Source organism: Pinus tabuliformis, chromosome J, assembly GCF_031772625.1.
Source record: "Pinus tabuliformis cultivar Carrire ecotype Pingquan chromosome J, CPIR1, whole genome shotgun sequence".
NCBI classification, from domain to species: Eukaryota; Viridiplantae; Streptophyta; class Pinopsida; order Pinales; family Pinaceae; genus Pinus; species Pinus tabuliformis.
In genome coordinates, this window is record NC_142295.1 from 1,645,367,526 (window position 1) to 1,645,388,329 (window position 20,804).

At 36.9% G+C, this 20,804-nt stretch overlaps 1 protein-coding gene across 1 annotated transcript; it reads left to right on the plus strand.

Moving 5' to 3' along the window:
* The first annotated feature begins 17,418 nt into the window (after positions 1-17,418).
* LOC149233846 (putative methyltransferase TCM_000336) lies at positions 17,419-19,440 on the plus strand. The gene is made up of 4 exons (XM_089376828.1): positions 17,419-17,935; positions 18,045-18,458; positions 18,548-18,820; positions 18,917-19,440. The coding sequence occupies exons 1-4, from the start codon at positions 17,864-17,866 to the stop codon at positions 19,292-19,294; spliced, it is 1,137 nt and encodes a 378-aa protein (XP_089232954.1). The 5' UTR covers positions 17,419-17,863; the 3' UTR covers positions 19,295-19,440.
* Positions 19,441-20,804: the final 1,364 nt, after the last annotated feature.

Genomic DNA, 20,804 nt, shown 5'->3' on the forward strand with positions numbered 1-20,804 from the left:
AAGAGGACACATCCAAAATCAAAAGAGAGTTTGAAAACATCTTTTTACCTCAATAAAAAGATGAGGAAGATGGTAAGAATTTACATGCTTCTTATTTAAATGAAATTGTTGATGTAAATTCATGCGCAACCTTTGAAAAACATAGTAAAGGCATTGGATCCAAGCTCTTGACCAAGATGGGTTACAAGGGAGGATGACTTGGAGTGAACCACCAAGGAATTAAAAATCCAATTGAGGAAAAGGAGAGGCGTAAATATGAAGGCTTAGTCTATGTTGCAAAAGAAGAAAGGTCTTCTAGCGACAACTCATGGGTATCGCTTTCCTTTTTCCATAAAGGAGGACATGAGGAGGCAAGATGTTGGGATTTGCATCCAGAACTAGTATCCATTTGGTTCCTCAAGTATAAGGAGGATTTGAAGTGAAAATCATCTACAAAGAGAGATGAAGAAGTTGAAGAATAAAAAAAACTAATTTCTTATTGCCATGTAAGTTCCTCATGCAAGAAGCTTAAGCCAAAGGACAAAAAAGAGAGGTATAATTGTCATGTTAATTCAAATGCTTTTCATAATGGAAAGCAACATGCTGATTTGAATAACATGTTGAGAAATGTGTTTCCATGCACCTTTTGTCTTTCATCTAACCATTGTGTATATAAGGGCTATAAACGGAAAGCAATCATCAAGAATATGTTTGTTCCTAATGAAATTGAGACTCAAAAGAGAAAATCTCATCCAAGGCTAAAGACATGTGAGCTAATAGAAGCTCAAAGGAACTTTTGCACTCACTCCAAAATTAGTGGGAATTGGGTCAGGAAATCTTGGAAATTGTTTCCACAACTTCATCCTGGCAAGGGCAAGCAAATTATGCAAGCACCAGAAGAGGAAGCGATAAAGGAAAAAGTGGTGCAAGATGTGACCATCCCTGGAGCAGCTCCAGAAGTAGAAAAAATTCAAATAGAGGGTTCATTTACATGGTTGGGTAAGAAATGGGTGGACTATTTGTCCATTTGAAGTATGTAAATATTTTTTTGGCACTAGTTGCATATCCCCATAATTGGGCAATTTGTAAAAGTGATGTTCATAAATAAATCACTTATATGCAACATTGTTTTCTTTGGCATTGTTATGCTAGTATGGCTTATTGATCGTCAATTTGAATGGAAAATTTGGGAGTCAATTTTATTCTATCTTGTAAAATGCATTTCTATTTGTAGTTTAAGAAAACATTTTAAAATTGTTGTATGAGTAGTTGAAACACATTTAGTATATTACAAATGTGTTAAGAACTCAAGTTATACAAGTATTCACTATGTAAAACTTGCTTTGGTTCATTCTTCAAAGTCTTTTTGGGATCTTATCCTTGATAATGATTTTGCAAAAGAGCGCCATGGGAATTCTTCTTGGGAAGGATGTTGTTGTGGATGGCCATAGCGATATGGACAAGCCGAGAAGAACATTGAACTTGAATTCTTTGGTTGGGTTATATTTAAAGTTTAGCTTAAGAAAGAGCCAAGACAAGTACAAGTCAAGGTACTATAATCATCAATTGGATCAAGTTTTGAAAAGTGAAGGAACTATACCTTCAAATGCTGAATAATTGAAAGTGAACTTTTTGGCACCAAAAGTTTCAGTGGGGAAGAGTAATCAAGAGCTCAAAATTTGCCAAAAAAGCAAAGTTGTCAAAATGGTGTGGAACCTGAATGACCGCATAGTGCTCATCATCCTGAATCTACGGCAACTCGTTTCACACAAAACGAACATTGTATGCTCTCGGAAACATGATCTGTTCACTTTGTCAAACAGGTAAAAATTTTGCAGGTGGCTGACCCAGATGCTGACTAGGCATCCGTACCGCTTAGGTGGCAAGGGGAATATTCTCATAAGATTTCATTGAGTTGGCAATGTCCTATTTGTCCATGTGTTTGGGTTCGAGTCAATCAAGAGTTGACACATCGCTAAGCCAGAGACTGCCACGTGTCCTCCTAATGACTAATTAAAATTTTGGCGTGGCGACAGGGTGGAGGCTGGGCTCAACCCCACGTCCTCCTATAGCACAATGCATCAATTTTCCAATCCTCCTACACATTTTTACTTAACGTATTATGGATCTGGGTTTATGTTAAACTTTACCACTCTAAAGGTTAGGGGGTGGGCAAACTTAACCACCCTCCCATGTGAACACTTATTTGCCAACCCACAGACATTTGTTGTAACCACGCATAACTACTAGCCTAACCACCAAACCAAGCGGCGTATGTGACCGCTCCTCAAACCGCCTGCTAATCTAATAATCACCGTATGAGTGACCTCAGTTAAAGATTTATTAAATAAAAGGGATTACAGACTCATGTGATGGTGTGTGTTCTATGTTATTTAAGTAACGGATCAATCAGATTGCCAATACACAGAAAATAAGTGGAAAGACAACAGAGAAATACAGTAAGCAACACAAAGACACAAACAGTTTTTAATAAGGAGTTCAACCTATTCTCTAGGGCTACGTCTTCGGTCCAGCTTCAGTGGCCTTGTTTTATTGTGTCTTACAGCAGAGAAATTACAATACAGGGACTCAATGTGAGTTCTCCTGAAGCAGATTTTTCTTGGTAGGGTGGTTCTTGGATTCCCCAAGCCACTCGGAGTTCACTGGCTCTTTTTCTTCCTACCAGCTCTGTGACCCTTAGTCTACAGTGGAAAGAGCCAAATGTGATGCTCAGTCCGGACAGATTCCTCTAGGGAAAGGCTTGAATCTTCAAGCTCTCTGGTGCTCGACGTTGCCTGTGGTCAGCTCAGCCCTCTGTCTCCTATGCTTGGCTTTACTGTTCTCTGTGTTCAGTCCTCCTCTCAGGGTTCACTGTTCACTATCTCTCTTGGTCGCTTGGACTCCTCTCTATTTTTCCTCTCTGAATCTGCATTCGACTGTCTTTGTTCATGGCTTTAGTCATTCGATCCCTATGCCTGTTCGGTTCCTCTCCCACCTATGTCGATTCGCCTACCTCCTGCGTGCTTGGAGTTCCTTGTTCGACATCAGCATGAACACTCGAGAAGTAGCCATGCATCCCCATCGGAACAGCGCCAGCCTGCTCGTCGATTCTTTTCTTTGGTTATGTTGTGGATACGTTCTTTCTCCATCATGGCGGTTAAATGGATTCCAAATCCCCTTAAATCACGGCTTAGTTCCTTGTCGATTCCACTTCCTTCTATCGGGCACAATCTCAACCGTCCGATCTGGGCTCCTTAAGATCTGATGTCATATGCACGTCGAGCGTGATTGACTTGCTCAACCGATAGCGCGTGATCAACGACGGTTTTTCTCTCTCCTCCACCGCCATGCGTTGCTCGATGTATGGGATCGCTCTGCTCTTGTCCAAAACCTCTTACCATTCAAGGGCACCCCGATCAAAACCGCCGTTTCCAGGTCATGGGTCCCACCTTCATACGTTGGCGCTTTTCGTTTCTCCAACCGCGGTCCTCTGGTCCCCTCCACGCGACTGGGTGCTCAGGCTTTCCCATTTTGGCCCTGTGCACTCAGCGATGCGTGATTAGGCGCATTGAAAGTTAGCTCCTTTTCTCGATCCGGGGCTCCTAGGGGCTATTTTGGCATCCCGCGCAGTCTCCATGGGCCTCAGTCAGCGTGCTTTGACCAAGGTCCTCGTCGTTCCACGCCGGCTGCCATGGCGACTGGTTCAGGGTGGTTTCGATCGTTGTTTTGGAATTTTCAGGGATTTGTTCAACTCGATACAGTCAAGGTTCTTGAAAGTCTTTTGTGGATCCGATTTGGATCACAGCCTTCCTACTGAAAAGCTTTTGGATCACCAAAAGTTGGTTTTTCTCAAGCATCGACTAAGTGAGGGAACTGTTGTCTCACTTGTCCAATCTCAATCCACTTCGCACTGCTCGGTGTTGAACCTTTAAGCCCAATCCTGAGGTATTCCACTTGTCCACTGCGCATCATCCTTACCTTCCTGTCCAGCACTGTGTCTTCCCGTAACTCATTAAGATATTCAGGTAGCAGGTCATCAACAGAAGGTAATTGACTCTGCTCTTCAGGGTCCTCAATCATTGAAGGTTCAAACAACCTCAAGCAATCTGCATTCACGACTAAGTAGATGTGCATGTAAGCTGGTAGATCAAGGCAAAAAGCATTTTCACCAATCTTCTCAAGTATCCTGAAGGGTCCATACCTGATAGGTTTTAGCTTTTTACCTTCACCTTGCATCCTGTCCTTGCTGATATATAGCCAGACTTGGTCTCCAACTTCAAAACTATGCTCCATCCATGCTTATCATGCCTAGCGTTGTACTTGGCCTAGCTCTTTTCCAGCTGTTCCTGTATTGCCTAGTGGATCTCCTGGATTTGTTCAATGAACCTAGTTGCCCTGTCCACATCACTGTCTCTATCAACCATGGTATCTTTACCAAAGACAAAATCCAAGGGAGACCTTGGTATGAAACCAAAGCAGGTCTCAAAAGGAGATCTCTGTGTAGAAGAGTGTTTGGCTCTATTGTAAGCATGCTGCACATAACACAAGTGTTCATCCCAAAGCTTAGGGTGTTTGCTGCGATATCCTCTCAGTAACTGGATCACCGTCCTATTAACTACTTGTATCTGGCCATCTGATTGTGGATGAAAAGCTATGCTTTTCTTTAACTTGGTGTCCATTAGTTCCCACAGACTTGACCAAAACTTCCCCACAAATTGGGTGTCTCAATCAGATACAATAGAAGTGGGTAATCCGAAATGAACCCATACATGTTCAAAGAATAATTTTGCAGTTTGTTCAGCTGTAATCTGTTTACTACAGGGTATCAAAATACACATTTTGCTGAACCTATCCACAACAACATACAGATAATCATGACCTTTCTTAGATTTGGGTAGTCCTCCAAAAAAATCCATGGAAATGCTTTCCCAAGGGTGAGAAGGAACTGGTAATGGAGTGTATAAGCCTAGTTTTCTATTGCTGGGCTTGCTTTTAGCACATATAGCACATCCCTTTACATATCTAGAAACTGTCTGATTCATTTTCGGCCAATAGCAAAACCTTTGCAGCTGTTCAACTATCTTACTTACCCTAAAGTGACCTGATATCAGAGAAGTATGTGCTTCCCTAATTATCTTTACTCTCTCAGTTTGTGGAATGCAGAGTTTCCCACAATGATATAAGAGTTGGTCCTTCACATGATAGTCCAATTCTTATACTCTTTTGCCTTGACTCAAAGTTGCATATACATCCTTAAAGTCCATATCTTGAGCATACTGTTCTATGTAGCTTTCAAGCAGCACAGAATTATGCTTAAGTATGGTAGATTCATTTATAATGGGTCTAGATAACATATCTGCAACCTTGTTATGTATGCCCTTTTTATATCTGATGACTAAATGAAACTATTGTAGAAAACCCATCCATCTGTAATGTCTTGATTGCTGCAATTTAGTTTGGGAGTGTAGGTATTGAAGTGGCTGATGATCAGCATGTATTACTTTTCTTTGCCCATTAAGTAATGTTTCCACTTTTTCACACTCTGAACTAATGCATACAATTATTTATCATATGTAGGATAGTTAACTACTGCAGGATTAAAAGTCTCAGAATGATAACATATGGGTTTACCGTGCTGTGTCAACACTTCTCCCATGGCATAGTCACTGGCATCAGTTTGGATCTCAAATGGTCTTTGTAGGTCTGTCAGTGCTAGTACAGGTGTTGTACTAATCTTTTCTTTCAAGGTGTCGAAGGCTTTCTGCTGTTTGCCTCCCCACTGAAACACCTTATTCAATCCTGTCAAAGCATGTAAGGGAGCTGAAATGGAGGAAAAATTTGAAATGAACTTCCTCCAATATTGTGTTGCTCCTAAGAAGCTTCTCACTTCTGTAGCAAACATGGGTTTAGGCCAGTTTACAATGACTGCCACTTTAGAGGGATCTATTTTCAATTCACCTCCCCCTACTATATTACCCAAATAATTTAGAGAGGTTTTGCCAAATTCATGTTTGGAGAGTTTAACATAAAGTTTTTCTCTTCTCAAAACATCTAATGTTTGCTTAACATGTTTTAAATGTTCTTCCCACGTTTTACTAAAAATCAAAATGTCATCCAGATACACAATAACAAAATCATCAAGAAAAGGTCTGAGTACATCATTCATTAATCTCATGAAAGTAGCAAGAGCATTAGTTAGGCCAAAAGGCATAACCAGCCATTCATACAATCCCTGCTTTGTTTTGAAAGCAGTCTTCCATGCATCTTGCTCTGCAACTCTGACCTAATGGTATCCACTATGCAAATCCAGCTTGGTGAAATAAACAACTTCCTTCAATTGATCTAAAAGATCATCTATGTGAGGAAGGGGATAACGATTTTTGATTGTTGTCTTATTTAGTGCTCGGTAATCAATGCACATTCTCCACGAGCCATCTTTCTTTCTCACCAAAATGATTGTTGACCCACATGGTGATGTGCTAGGCCTGATGAACCCTTTCTCGAGAAACTCCTGCACCTGCTTCTTGATTTCAGCATTCTCTAAAGTAGATAACCTATACATCCCAATGTTAGGCAAAGGAAAGTCTTGCTGCAAAATAATATCATGTACTATTCCCTTTTTTGGTGGCACACCTTGAGGTTCTTGAAACAAGACATCATACACGGAAACAATCTTTTCTATATCAGCGTGTTGATCAGAATTACAGTCCTCAAATACATTGGTTTTATCAGTTTTCCTTTCCTTTACAACCATTAGTAAGAACTGTTTGCAGGAATTTATCATTCTTTTCATCTGTCCTAAGTTTATGAGAGTATAATTATTCTTGAGCTTATGAGCTCTTACAAAGTATTTGATTCCTTCTTTAACAAGTAGATACTTGTTCTTAGCTCTATAGAAAATAGCTTTTCTATCATACAAGTAGGGACTTCCTAAAACAATTCCACATATATCTAAAGGAATTACATCTATCTCAACCTCATCCACAAATGATAACCCAAAAGAAAACTTGAGTTTGCACTGTCTAGTCACTTGTAGTTGTGCTTTATCATTCAACCATCCTAATGGGTATGGCTTCTTATGAGGTGTAGTTGCTAATCCCAATTTCTTTACAATTGCTTCAGAAATGAGCCACTATCAAACAAAGTATCAATATTTTGATTTTTGGAAACAACTCGAATATGGAAAAGCTCATGTCTTTTTCTCTCATGTTCTTCATCAATAACAGATTGAGCAGAATTACTAGTAGGTGCTTCAGAATTCTTACCTTTTATACCTATGGCTGCAATGATTATTTCATCTCCCGAGTCTGACCCCAAATCTTTCTGAATAGCTGTAGCAGTCTTCTTCTTCCTGCCCTCGGACTTCTTGGGTCTCAGCTCTGGATGTAGAATCCAACAGTGTTCATCATCATGCCCCTCCTTTTTATAGTGAGTGCATGAAGTTTTGCCTTTTTGTGCAATATTAGCCTTCCTTGCTTTCCACTTCTGCTTCCTTTTTTCCTTTCTCTTGCTTACAGTGGGTTGGGATGGTCCCCCAACTTCTGGATTTCCATTCTTTCCTCTAGCTTCTAGATGAGTATCTTGTACAGATACCTCATCTATACTAGTGGGGTTAAACATGAGGATGGTATGCCTCATGTAGCTATGTAGACCACCAATGTACTTCAAAAGAGTCTCTAGTGAGTCTAATGAGATACCCAACATCAATGCTCTATTTTTGAATTCTTGAGTATACCCTTGTACACTTTTCCCTTTCAACTGCCGAAGAGTTTGCCAACTCATCATGGCTTGTTGCATGTAGGCCAATGGATAGAACTGCTTTTTGATTGCAACAACAAATTCACTCCAAACAGAGATGGTCTTACCATGCTTCTTCATATCAGCTTGGGTTCTGCCTTCCCACCAAACTAAGGTAGTGCCTCCTAGGCGTAGGCTTGCCAGCTGAATCTTACTCTTTTCTGAGTCTATATTTTGTACTCTGCAATACACATCAATTTGTCTAATCCAATTGTCCAACTTTTCAGCATTTAGCTCTCCATCATATATAGGCAAATCAAATTTAACATCTAACTTAATCAAAGATGCTTTCTTATTATGCACAGGGCTATTAGGAGGTGTGAGAAAGCTTTCCTCTTTCCCCTTTCCTTTGGAGTGGTCATGGGAATGAGATTCATCTTCTTCTTTATCTTGTTTAGAGCCTGATGAATCTTCATCCTTATGCTTTCTAAAGTCCCTATACATTTCTTCTACCATAGACTTTATAGCTAGGAAACTTTCTATGAATTGAGGGTCTGGCCCTATAGAACCTTCTTCTGACATTGTCTTCCGAGAATAGACTCTCCAAATTTCAGGATTAGTTTCCACCAAATCTCCTTCTCCTAATTTGAGCTCTGATCTAGTGAGCATTCACAGCTAAACCAACACAAGCTTGTCTAACCTTACAACCTAGAGCTCCGATACCACTTGATCTAATAATCACCCTATGAGTGACCTTAGTTAAAGATTTATTAAACAATAGGTATTACAGACTCATGTGATGGTGTGTGTTCTATGTTATTTAAGCAATGGATCGATCAGATTTCCAATACACAAAAAATAAGTGGAAAGACAACAGAGAAATACAGTAAGCAACACAAAGACACAAATAGTTTTTAATAAGGATTTCACCCTATTCTCCAAGGCTACGTCTCCAGTCCAGCTTCAGTGGTGGCCTTGTTTTATTGTGTCTTACAGCATAGAAATTACAATACAGGGACTCAATGTGAGCTCTCTTGAAGGAGATTTTGCTTGGTAGGGTGGTTCTTGGATTCCCCAAGCCACTCGGAGTTCACAGAGTCTTTTTCTTCCTACCAGCTCTGTGACCCTTGGTCTACAGTGGAAAGAGCCAAATGTGATGCTCAGTTCAGACAGATTCCTCTAGGAAAAGTCTTGAATCTTCAAGCTCTATGGTGCTTGACGCTGCGTGTGGTTAGCTCAGCCCTCTGTCTCCTCTCCTTGGCTTTACTGTTCTCTATGTTCAGTCCTCCTCTCAGGGTTCACTGTTCACTATCTCTCTTGGTCGCTTGGACTCCTCTCTATTCTTCCTCTCTGAATCTGCATTCGACTTCCTCTGTTCATGGCTTTAGTCATTTGATCCCTATGCCTGTTCGGTTCCTCTCCCGCCTACGTCGATTCGCCTACCACCTGCGTGCTTGGAGTTCCCTGTTCAGCGTCAGCATGAATGCTCGGGAAGTAGCCACGCGTCCCCATCGGAATAGCGCCAGCCTGCTCGTCGATTCGTTTCTTTGGTTATGTCATGGATACGTTCTTTCTCCATCATGGTGGTCAAACGGATTCCAAATCCCCTTAAATCGCGGCTTAGTTCCTTGTCGATTCCGCTTCCTTCTATCAGGCGCAATCTCAATTGTCCGATCTAGGCTCCTCAACATCTGATGTCATATGCACGTCAAGCGCGGTTGACTTGCTCGACTGATAGCGCGCAATCAACGACGGTTTTTCTCTCTCCTCCGCTGCCACGCTTCGCTCGGTGTATGGGATTGCTCTGCTCCTATCCAAAACCTCTTACCATTCAAGGGCGCCCCGATAAAAATCGCCAATTTCCAGGTCATGGGTCCCACCTTCGTACGTTGGCGCTTTTCGTTTCTCCGCCCACGGTCCTCTGGTCCCCCCTATGCAACCGGGTGCTCAGGCTTTCCCATTTTGGCCCTGTTCGCTCAGCGATGGCGCTAATCGCGCATCGAAAATTAGCTCCTTCTATCGATCCGGGGCTCCCAAGGGCTATTTTGGCATCCCACGCAGTCTCCATGGGCTTCGGTCAATGCGCTTTGACCGAGGTCCTCGTCGTTCCACGTCGGCTGCCATGGCCACTGGTTCACGGTGGTTTCAATCGCTGTTTTGGAATTTTCAGGGATTTGTTCAACTCGATACAGTCAAGGTTCTTGGCAGTCTTTTGTGGATCTGATTCGGATTACATGCAAACAGTTACACTAATCGTCGGAGGGAGGGTGTCAGCGTTGGGACTATCCCCTAGGCACATGGCCCCCATATGACCTAGTTTTTGGTTCTAAGGTCTCGATGGCTAAATTAACAGTCCTACAACTCTGCCCAAAATCTGGGGAATTCATTGCTCCGTTAGTGTAAAATGGGGCGGATTTGTAAGATGATGCCAGATTTGGTGCAAATTGTAGAGCGAATAGTGGAGAAACTAGGAGAGGTCATAACATCTCCAGTTTTTTACCAAATTGGGTGCAAAAAGAGGCTAGATAGCCATTTTTGAACATTCTAGATTCACTGGAGAAGTTTTCAAAATCATAGGAGAACTCCTAGATAGGTTTTTTGCAGGTTGAAGTCTATGGGTGTCATGGTCAACCAAAGAGTTGAATTCATTTATGGAGGACTTTGAGATGGAGATGACCTTGCAGGGGTTTTCCAGCCTCCATATGCTTTCTCCAATAGCTATTACATCACTTTTGTAGCTTCTATTCCTCTTTTCTCTATGTGTTTTGGAGAAGAGACGTGTTTATGTACTTCAAGTGGATTGTAGTATTGTTGATGCTCTTTGAAGTTGGAGTATGGGGTCTAGGTGCAAGATGCCAAAGTTTGCTGAAAGCTTACATGTTTGACTGTAGGTTAACATGTATTTGGAGTGATAACTCTTGCAGAATTTGTTCCTTTAAAGGAGAAGCTAACCATTCCATTTCTCAGCACGTTGTGTACTTTTCTTTTCTAAACATTGAGCATAATGAGAAGGCGTCATGTCATTAGAGCTGATCCAAGGAGATGTAGCCCGAGAGGGGTGAACTCCTTTAACAATTTCTGCTGTATTACTGAGTGATGCATTCTTCCATTCAGATTTCATGTCTAAAGTTTTTCACGAAATTAACTTAATAAATCACACATAAAAACTCATGTTTTTACTTGCCATTTTGGAGTATAAACCTTAAGCACATTGTTGTATTATGATGAGGAACTTAGCATAGAAAACTAATATTCCAAATTTAGATCAATAAATCATCTTGGAGGTCTTAACTCAAAAGGGAAAATGTAAACGAAAATTTGAGGGAGCTGATAGCGCATGGCATCGTGTTGGAAACATTGCAGAGGACACAACAATTGATTTGGCCTAGGACCCTTAATTTTTATTAAAGAAGTTCACTGAAAAACCAAGGAACAGGACCCCATATTCCTCCATACCATTGGCGACATAAGAAAACCAAAATGTGACACATGGTACGATTTGATTGACTGAAGGAGACACAGTGGTAGCATGACGTGAACATGATGTGTCCTAATCAGAGTGTGACATGTGGCATGTATATTTAACATTTTCAGATACGTAAGTGAGTCAAAAATGAGTGACACATAACAGCATCCAGTAAGTGACATGTTGCATCCTTATATAGGTGGAAGACAAGTCATTAGTAAGGACACGATGGAGCATAGGTGGTGTCATCATGGAAGGGAGACATCACCTCAAAAGAAACTATCTTTAGAAGAAACTATCTCGGAAGAAGTAATTTCGGGAGAAATGATCTCAGAAGATACAAAAGGGCACACAGGCAGAAAGTATGAGAAATAAAGTTTGAGAAATTATCTTTGGGACACAGTGGCATTGAGATGGCTAGACATATAATCTTGGCGATTTTTTGATTGGTCCATGAGGACACATAATCTTGGAAGAAACCTCTTGAGAAGAAATGACACTGGAAGAAACCATCTCAAAAGAAATGATCTCAACAATAAACAAGGGAGCTCTACTATGTTTTTGAAGAGAGATTTTCTTATGAGAAATAAAATCTGAGAGCTAAAAGATGCTCTAGTACTATAGCCTAAGCATGATTCGATGACAAGGGGCTAAGCGGATCTATAGTCTTGATTGTAAGTTCTCGGGGATATAGCACAGAGGATCCCAACCAATGGATATATAAAAAGTTTGTATAGTGCTAGGTCTTTGGGCTTATATGATGTGTGAATGGGTTGGAAGCTCTTAATTTGGCATATGTGTCATATTTGGAGAATTACAGTAAACCATTAGAGCACTAGAACTAGTATAACATAGGCATGAATGAGTTGGCAACAAAATTGGTGTAATGGACAATTTAGAGGAAAATTTAGTAGTATGGCTAAATTTGGAGTCAACTAAATTTAGAAAGTCACAGAGAAAACCTGTAAAAAAAATCCAAAAGTATAGAATTAAGCAGTTTAACTCGGGGTTTCTTACAGAGATAGGGGAGAAGAGTTAGAAGACTTAAAGACCGCATTCAAAAGACTTGATAGAAGTGGTAGATAAGCAAAATTAAATATTCAGCAAGAAAAAGAGCTAAAGTTGACTAAAATTTAAAGAACTAAAAATATCAGTCCAAATTCTTTATAAGCATAATCAAATTTGCAAGAGGAGTTGTTGTTGGTTAGTGTTTTGATTTTTTAGTAATTGTATAAAGGTGGATGCTAGTGGATTGATAAGTGATCAAATATTATTGAAGGTGACATTATGGTCTTTGTGATGAGTGTTTAAGGTGAGAAATCTATTGGTGAAAGGAAGTGGCCTTCAAGATTTGAGTGAAAATTGTATGAAAGTTGAATCATTGAGGTCAAGCAAGTGGTAACTTGCAGATCAAGTGGTGTAGCTCCTTCCAGTAGTGGTTGGTCGATAGTTAAGGGTTGGAGCTCCTTTCAGTAGTATTTGATAAATCAGGGTTTGTAGCTTCTTTCAGTTGTAGCTGATAGATTAGGGAGTAACAAATTCCTTCTGGTTTTAGCTAGAGAATTTTGTCACAACAAGTAGAAGTTTGCCTTCATGAAAATAATTGAGGAGAAGTTTAAAGAATTTATTTTTTATGTTTATGCTTCTTATGTTGATTCTTGGGATGCTGATATGGATTGTTTCTGAAATATTTATTGGTGTCCTAGTAATCTTAGAAAGTTTTAAAATTCCCACAACACTGATCGAACCCCCTTCTCAGTATTGTCCTGTTTTTTAACATGTTCTAAGTCATGTCCAATGATTTCCACATTCTTTTGAAATTTCAATTGTTCACATATTGGAAATTTATTAAAAGGTGTGTCCTGGATGTTGTCTAGCTAAAATTTTATTATATTCTTCTTGGGTAAGTAACAATGATGAGTTTGCAACTTCTGTTTTCATGTTTTCTTTATATATATATATATATATAACACAATACTTGTTTTAATCTATGGACATTGATCCCATTGCTTATACCCTTTCTCATTGGAACCATATTATATTGCAGGTTGTTCTAATGACCATGCAAGGAGCATGTTTCTAATGGCACCATATTACAATGTACATTGCCTTCATTGCTATGTGCGTCCATTAACGAAGGTGCATAATGGATGTGTAATGATCATGTTTCAAATGACACTACTATATGTTTGACTTGATAGTATTGCGTGAGAAAAAATTGACAATGTTCTTACTAATAAAATAACATTATCGTATGTTTAATTTGAATATGATTACTTCTCATTGTAAAGAAAATAACCCATATTCAATGTTACCTTTTTCATATGGCATTTCCATATTAATAAGATACCCTTGCCAATTTGCAACTATTATTTGACTTTTATGACATCATTTGATAGATGTTTTTGTAAACAATGCAATGTATCTTGGGCACTACACATGATCACATTTCAAAAGTATTACACAATGTAAAGTCTTAACGAATCTACATCAAATTCAGGTGTTGTCAAATCAAAAAGTGCAATAAACATGTTATCTCCATAAGCGAATATAGTATTTGTTCCTTTATGCAATCCATGTCCTTCCATTTTTCATGTATGGATTGCCAATAGTATCTTAGTTCTTTGTAAAAGAGTGATAAGTATTCATTGCATGTTATAATGGATTGTAGTATTTTTTTATATAGTAATGATTCATAGTGTCCATTAAGACATTTTGCATCGTGAAACAATATATGCAATTAATTTGTTATTTTATTTTAATTGAAGAGAAAATCCCTGGTTTTCTATGTGTCTCACCAAATTTCTATTTGCACATTCAACCATTTGTCCAACCAACATGTGCAAAATTTATCGCCCCATAACCCTCTTTCGTTTCCACCAGGATCATTTGAAGTAAAAAAACACATTCTATGGAAATATGTTTCAACGTGATGAATTCCATGAAGTTGATATAGAAAATCAGGTGCTAGCTCGTATTCAAATGATTCTGCTTCCTTTATGTCACCTTGGTGTAGGGACATAAGGAAGTGGTCTATTGTGCTGTTTCATAATCCACTAGACGAATAACACAAATGTAAAAGAACTTCAATTTCATTGAAAAGATAATCTCCTGGAATATATGAAAATTCTTGAAGCCTAAAAAGGTTGTCGTTACACAAGAAATCGTAATTGGTAGCATCACTATTGTGTTGTTCCTTCCATTGGTATTTTTCAACATCAATTATTTCAATCATCTTTGTATAGTTATTTTCGTGAGAGTTTCTATTGCAGTTCATTGCGTAAATGCAATTGTCTTCTTGCAAGATGGGATATATGCAACAAAATAGAAAATTTGTATTTACAAAGAAACAATAATAATAATACAATTCAATGCAACAAGTAAGGAAGTTGACATTATTGTTTTCATGTATTTGTAAAATACCTCTACAAAAAAAAGAAAGAAGCTTCCACGTGAGCTTTTATCTGTGAAATTATTAATTTAGGAGATATAATGAAAGCAATAGAAAATTTCCAATAATTCGTTTTTTAAACTAATATAGGCTAATGTTTGAAAATCATGACTTTCTCATACACAAGTCAACCAAAATTTAGTGGACAATAAACTTGGAAAAACTATATGAAATAGTACATAGTAGCTAGTACTAGTCGCTTAGTTTAAATATAGTTAAATTAAAGTAATTTTTTTGGTCTCCATGATGGCAATGAATTGATAATAACTTGAACGATATGGATATTACTAATATGTTTCTCTCATTCTTGGCATTAGACATGGTTATGACACTAAGAAAATGTATCATATGCATATATATGGTATTCTACTACTATCCTTACTTAGATATGATTACCTTGTTAATAGTGCTCTTATTAGTGCGTCTAATTTTCACTTTTAGAAATAAATATCCGAAGTGATATTTTAAATATGTTGTAGAAATGTTAGACATAAAAATTTAAAATAAAGTAAATTAATAGTAAAATTGTTTTGCCAAATTTCTAAATATGTAATGCCTAATTCACAATTATACCAATACTTGCTTAAATTATGGAGGACAACAACTAATAGTAAATATGTTATTTATGTAGTATGAGCTATTTTCAAGGATTTTAAGTTTAGGCAGTTTAATTATACTTGCCACATGCATGGTATTACATTTAGTTTTGTTTTGACTTGGGTATTAGTTTGTCTTTGACAAAAAAATTATGTTGCTTATCCATAGTTTAACATTAGGAATTCAATTTTTGTTATTTTTTATTATTACTTAAATTTGTTTATTTGTAAAGTGATTGGTCTAGGTCTTATTATGTGTTTTTTTAGTAACGTTCATTTTTGTTAGTTACTAATTTTTTGTTTTTAGATTTGTTTTCTTTTTGTTTAATTTTTTTTCTTCTATTATTTACATTTTCATGAATTCTATCTTTTCTCCTTATTTTCAATTTAAGATAACTTATTATTATATTAAAAACCAATTTTAATATATATATATATATATATATATATATATATTAAAGTGTGTATATGTTAACATAAACAATATTAGTTAATATATTTCTTAATTTTTGGTGATGACATTCAACCATACAACATTTTATTAGTTGTTTTATTTTTGTGATGAATTTTTTGTCTTTGTTATTTCTTACTTTAATTAAACTATATTTAAACTATATTTAAGCTAAGCGACAAATACTAGCTACAATGTAGCCCTTCTTATAAATGGTAATAATAGAAAACGATTGTACAAATATCTAAAAATTATGGCATAAATATTGCAACTACCTCTAAATTATGGCATACAATTTTGAAGGATTTATCCACATTACATTGTATTGTGGGAAAGATAGAATAAGACCTTCACATGTAATAATTATACAATAAAAGTAGAATTAATCATAATATCTCTCTCTCTCTCTCTATATATATATATATATATATATATATATTATTAAAAAATAACAAAATTGAATTTACAATGTTCAATCATGGAGAAGGCTGAAAAGTTTTTGGTCAAAACAAGGTAATAGGCATCAAACAAAAAATTGGATGACTAAAAACTCTAGCACTCAATTTAGTTGTTGATAACTATTCGTTTAACATTGACCAAAACAAGTTATGACGTTTAACTTTTGAAAACAAATATTTATTTTAATATTATTGAAAGGAATAATTTTCAAATTTTTAATTGTATCATAATTTGAAGGTCTTAGTATAACCTTGAATAATAAAATGTCATTTAAATAACTGACTAACATTTTTTTGCCATAATTCCTTAGTACACTTACAATATTTATACCATAATTTTTAAATATTTATACAATAATTTAATAAAATATATTTTAATATATAAACATACTTATCCATCTATATATATTCGGAGCGACTTTTTGAAGATTCCGGTGACGGCGGAGAAATTGAGGTCAAATCTTGATTTCTTGCAGTTAAAATGGTTTTTTAACTGCATATTTGGATTCAGCACCCTGAAAAACCCCTGGGACGCTTTCATTGTGCAGAAACTAACTTGCGATTTCAACCGGAAAAATCCGCGGGAAAGACTTTCAAAAAGTCTCGTTATAGACAACTCCTATATATTCCACCTTACAACACATACTCACCACTTACCAGACTGGTCATCTACCACTGCATTAAAAGCCAACCAAACCATCCGTACGTTAAATTATTTCAATGACTTCTTAAACCTAAATCAGCCATCTTTTCAGGGATTTCCGTCTGTCACCCTAAGAGCGCATAAAAACATACACATGTGCGGTGTTCCATCATTATTGAATGCAACGCAACGCAGAAGAGAAGAGAGATGCTTTCACATGGCAAGAGTATCGTACGAACAGTCAATAGTCTTGTCCTGTATTCTATTCTGCCAATTTCTGTGAAAGTTCAATGGCGGACGGGATTATCGACAACTACCTAAAACAAAACCTCTTCAAATGTAACTTTCCAAAAGCTAATGCAGAGCCTGTAATGGCGTCAGTAAAAAAAGGTCTATTCCAAAGGATGGAGATTATGACAGAACACTAACAGGGCAGGTAATGGAGTCAGTAAGAAAGGCGTATTCGAAAGGATGGAGATTAGGACAGAACACTGACAAGCTCAATGTGAGAGATTGAAATAAATGCCCAGTTGCCATGCCTGAAATAAGTACTTCCGTCACCACTCCTGACCCCTATTCCTTTGCGTTAAAGTGACGTAGTCTTTGTAAAAGATCATACGGGCAAATTGCAATATACTGCAAGAGACTTGCACATAGTTTCCTCACAAATTGAAACTGTATGCAAGTTAACGTTAATTGCATACAGGTTAACCCGGAATCATACAGGTTTGATTTCTATCCTGACTGTAAGATTCCCAAATCTGTTCAGGAGCAGTGGAGCTGATATGCGGGATGTTTGATAAGAAAAATCAAAGAGTCGAGAGGCATTCTTCTAGATGTTCGAAAGTACCACGGCCGGGAAAAATTGAATTGGAAAGTGTCGTGAAGTTGATTTGTGGGATATCCAGAAATACTCTTCTAGGAGTGGGAAAAATAAAAAAATAAAAAATAAAAGTTCAACAGCACGAGAAAGTTGAATTAGATGTCCATCGCCTTGCTGGAAAATAGTGTTTAATGAAGTTGTTGGTTTTATTTGCTATTTAAAGGAGTATTTTGTTGGTTTGATTTGTGATTGCAAGGAGATGGAGAGAGTGTTTCATATGAACGCTGGCCTAGGAGATTCCAGCTATGCTCAAAATTCCACTTTCTTGCAGGTTTTGAATTTCAATCCATCATTTGTTTTCTTCTACATTTCTGATAACCATATATTCGATTGGAATAATTTTGTGTTTTCTAACTATTGATGGCAATGCTATATTGCAGAGGAGAGGATCAGACACTGTAAAGCCTATTTTGGAGGAAACCCTTTTATCTATGAAGATGATGATGGAATGCTGCAACACGTTTCGCATTGCAGATCTCGGTTGTTCGTCCAGCCCCAATGCTCTCTTCACCGCCCAAAATATAACAAACACCCTCAAAGCCAAATATACGGCTGCGGGAATTCCTCTTCCGCAGTTTCAAGTGTTCTTTAACGATCTTCCGGCTTCTGATTTTAACTCACTCTTTGGAATTTTGCCTCCTCTTTCTGTAAATACTGACTACCAGAATGAAGAGGGTGCGGTAGATAGATCGTATTTCGCAGCAGGCGTACCGGGTTCGTTCTACGGAAGGCTATTTCCAGACAAGGCTCTCCATTTCGTTCATTCTTCGTTTGGTCTTCACTGGTTTTCCCAGGTATGTTTTCACAAACACATATATAACTTACTAGAATAAGTATAGCTTACTCTGGAGTCTTAGGTTAGTTTTCGTGTGAGGATGATCAGGTTCCAGCTGAGATTTTAGAGAAAAATTCAGCAACATGGAACAAGGGAAATATCTTTTGCCAAGGCGGATGTCGGGCAGTCGGCGAAGCGTATTTTCTTCAATTTCAGAAGGATTTCAACACGTTTCTGAGCTCCCGTGCAGAGGAGATGGTTGGCGGGGGCCGCATGTTTTTGCTGTTACTGGGTCGAACAGCTCACGATCCTACCGATCAGGGTCCTCTCGGCCTCGCCTTCGAATTATTAGAGACCAGTTTGAATGAATTGGTAAATCAGGTAACTTATAGCTTTTACCTTCATTTTGAATGGGAAATGGGTTTGTAGTGAATTGAAATAGTTATAACTATAAGACGAGACGTTTTATTCATGCAGGGTTTTATCGAGGAGGAGAAGGTGGACTCGTTCAACATCCCCATGTATTGTCCATGTCCAGAGGAAGTAAGCAATGAAATAGCGAAAGAGGGTTCATTCGAAGTACAACGACTGGAGCTTCTGAGACGATCAGAAAATGTTCCGAAAGAGGAATTGGAAGCCATAACAGGCTCAGCCTCTGCAAAGGAATCATATGGTAAAAGCCTGTCAAAGCAAATGAGAGCAGTGTTGGAAAGTCTAATGAAACACCATTTTGGAGAAGAAATAATGGATGCGTTGTTCGAGAAATATGGAGAAATAATGGCGAGGAGATTGAGTGATTTCATGGAATATGCAGAGAAGGGAGGAGATCTGGTTATCGTCCTCCAGCGTAAATGAAAGCTTTAGTAATGTTGAAAAAATAAAGGACGGCTCTATAAATCTGTTCCTATTTTTGGGACAATTTGTCACTTTTTCAAAGAGTTAATTACGAGGAGTTGTCTGTTTAGTTGTAATAATTATTTATGGGAAGTTAGGTTCATTCATACATATATATATACATAAATAATATATATTATATATTATTATTTAGTAAGTATTATAATATTTGTGTGTATTTATAAAATGTAAATTAATTGGTTTGGTTTGAGTGAGATTTAGTTTTTATTAGGTTTTAAGTTTAAATTTGATGAAAGAGTTCATAAAAGTTATTTTTAAGGAATTATCTATTATTATTGCAATATGACTAGTTTAAAATATCGTTATAATTTATTTTACTCCCACTTTACTATGGAGATTCTAGACTTTGTTAAAATACTATGGCTGAGTAACATAACTTATCAATACCACATGACTAAAAAACCATAACCCTTTTTATAAGATACTTGTGTTTATGGCATTTTTTAATTAATCAATTTAACATGACTTATCAATACCACATGACCAAAAAACCATAACCCTTGTTATAAGACACTTGTGTTTATGACATTTTTTAATTAATCAATTTAATTAAAACAACAGAGAGGACATAACTACTTTGGAAATAAATTTCAACCTTTGGTTTGTGTATACACCTAAGAATATTTTAGAATATTCTATGCATCACATTTGCTTAATATTAAGAAAGTTTTATATTTATTGTTTTCAAAAATGTTTAATTAAGTTGACTTTAATTTGGGGTTAGTTTTAATGTTAAATAAAAAAATAATTTATCTAACTATGGGATGTTGCCACCAAGATTATACCAGGCATAGTCAAACTTATTGTCTATGTCACTGTTTTTATCCCTTACAATTGACTTCCAATCTCAACTCTTTTCCATGTGATTTAAACTTGAAACTTCAAAAGGACTAAACCTCATAGAAACCAAAATTGTATATACCTAGTAGATTATAATAGTTAAGATGAGAATAATAAAATTTATTTTGATATAATTATGTCAAATAAGAAAATAATTTTGGAAATTGCTTCCAAAATATAAGTTTTTTTAATAATAAGAAATACATGAATGGAAAAAGATTTTATATTTCATGGAATTCACATATACTTTATTGTTGTTAAAAAAGGATGGATTAAACTCTAAACCTAATGAATGATATTTTTTATATTGTTCCATTGTTTCCTTTATAGTTTTAAATATTTTTAATTGTGAGCAAGTGTCTAGGTATTTTCTAATAATAAATATACTTGGATACATGATCTTCCATGTTTAAAGCATAAACAATTGGCTTTTGTCAAGCATTCATTTTTTTATGTTCTCAATGGATCTAAAAATATAACATAAACCCTTAACCTCGAAAACAAACCAAATTAATTGCACATAAGAATTAACATAAAATTTGTAAACAAAGAATTTGAGATTGGGTAAGAACACATATTATCTTTTATGGAAGTAATGTACTCTTCAAGT

Coding starts and splice junctions, on each gene's coding strand:
- LOC149233846 (XM_089376828.1), top strand. CDS start 17,864: ATGGAGAGAGTGTTTCATATGAACGCTGGCCTAGGAGATTCCAGCTAT. Junction 17,936..18,044: donor AAAATTCCACTTTCTTGCAG/GTTTTGAATTTC, acceptor GCTATATTGCAG/AGGAGAGGATCAGACACTGT. Junction 18,459..18,547: donor GTCTTCACTGGTTTTCCCAG/GTATGTTTTCAC, acceptor GAGGATGATCAG/GTTCCAGCTGAGATTTTAGA.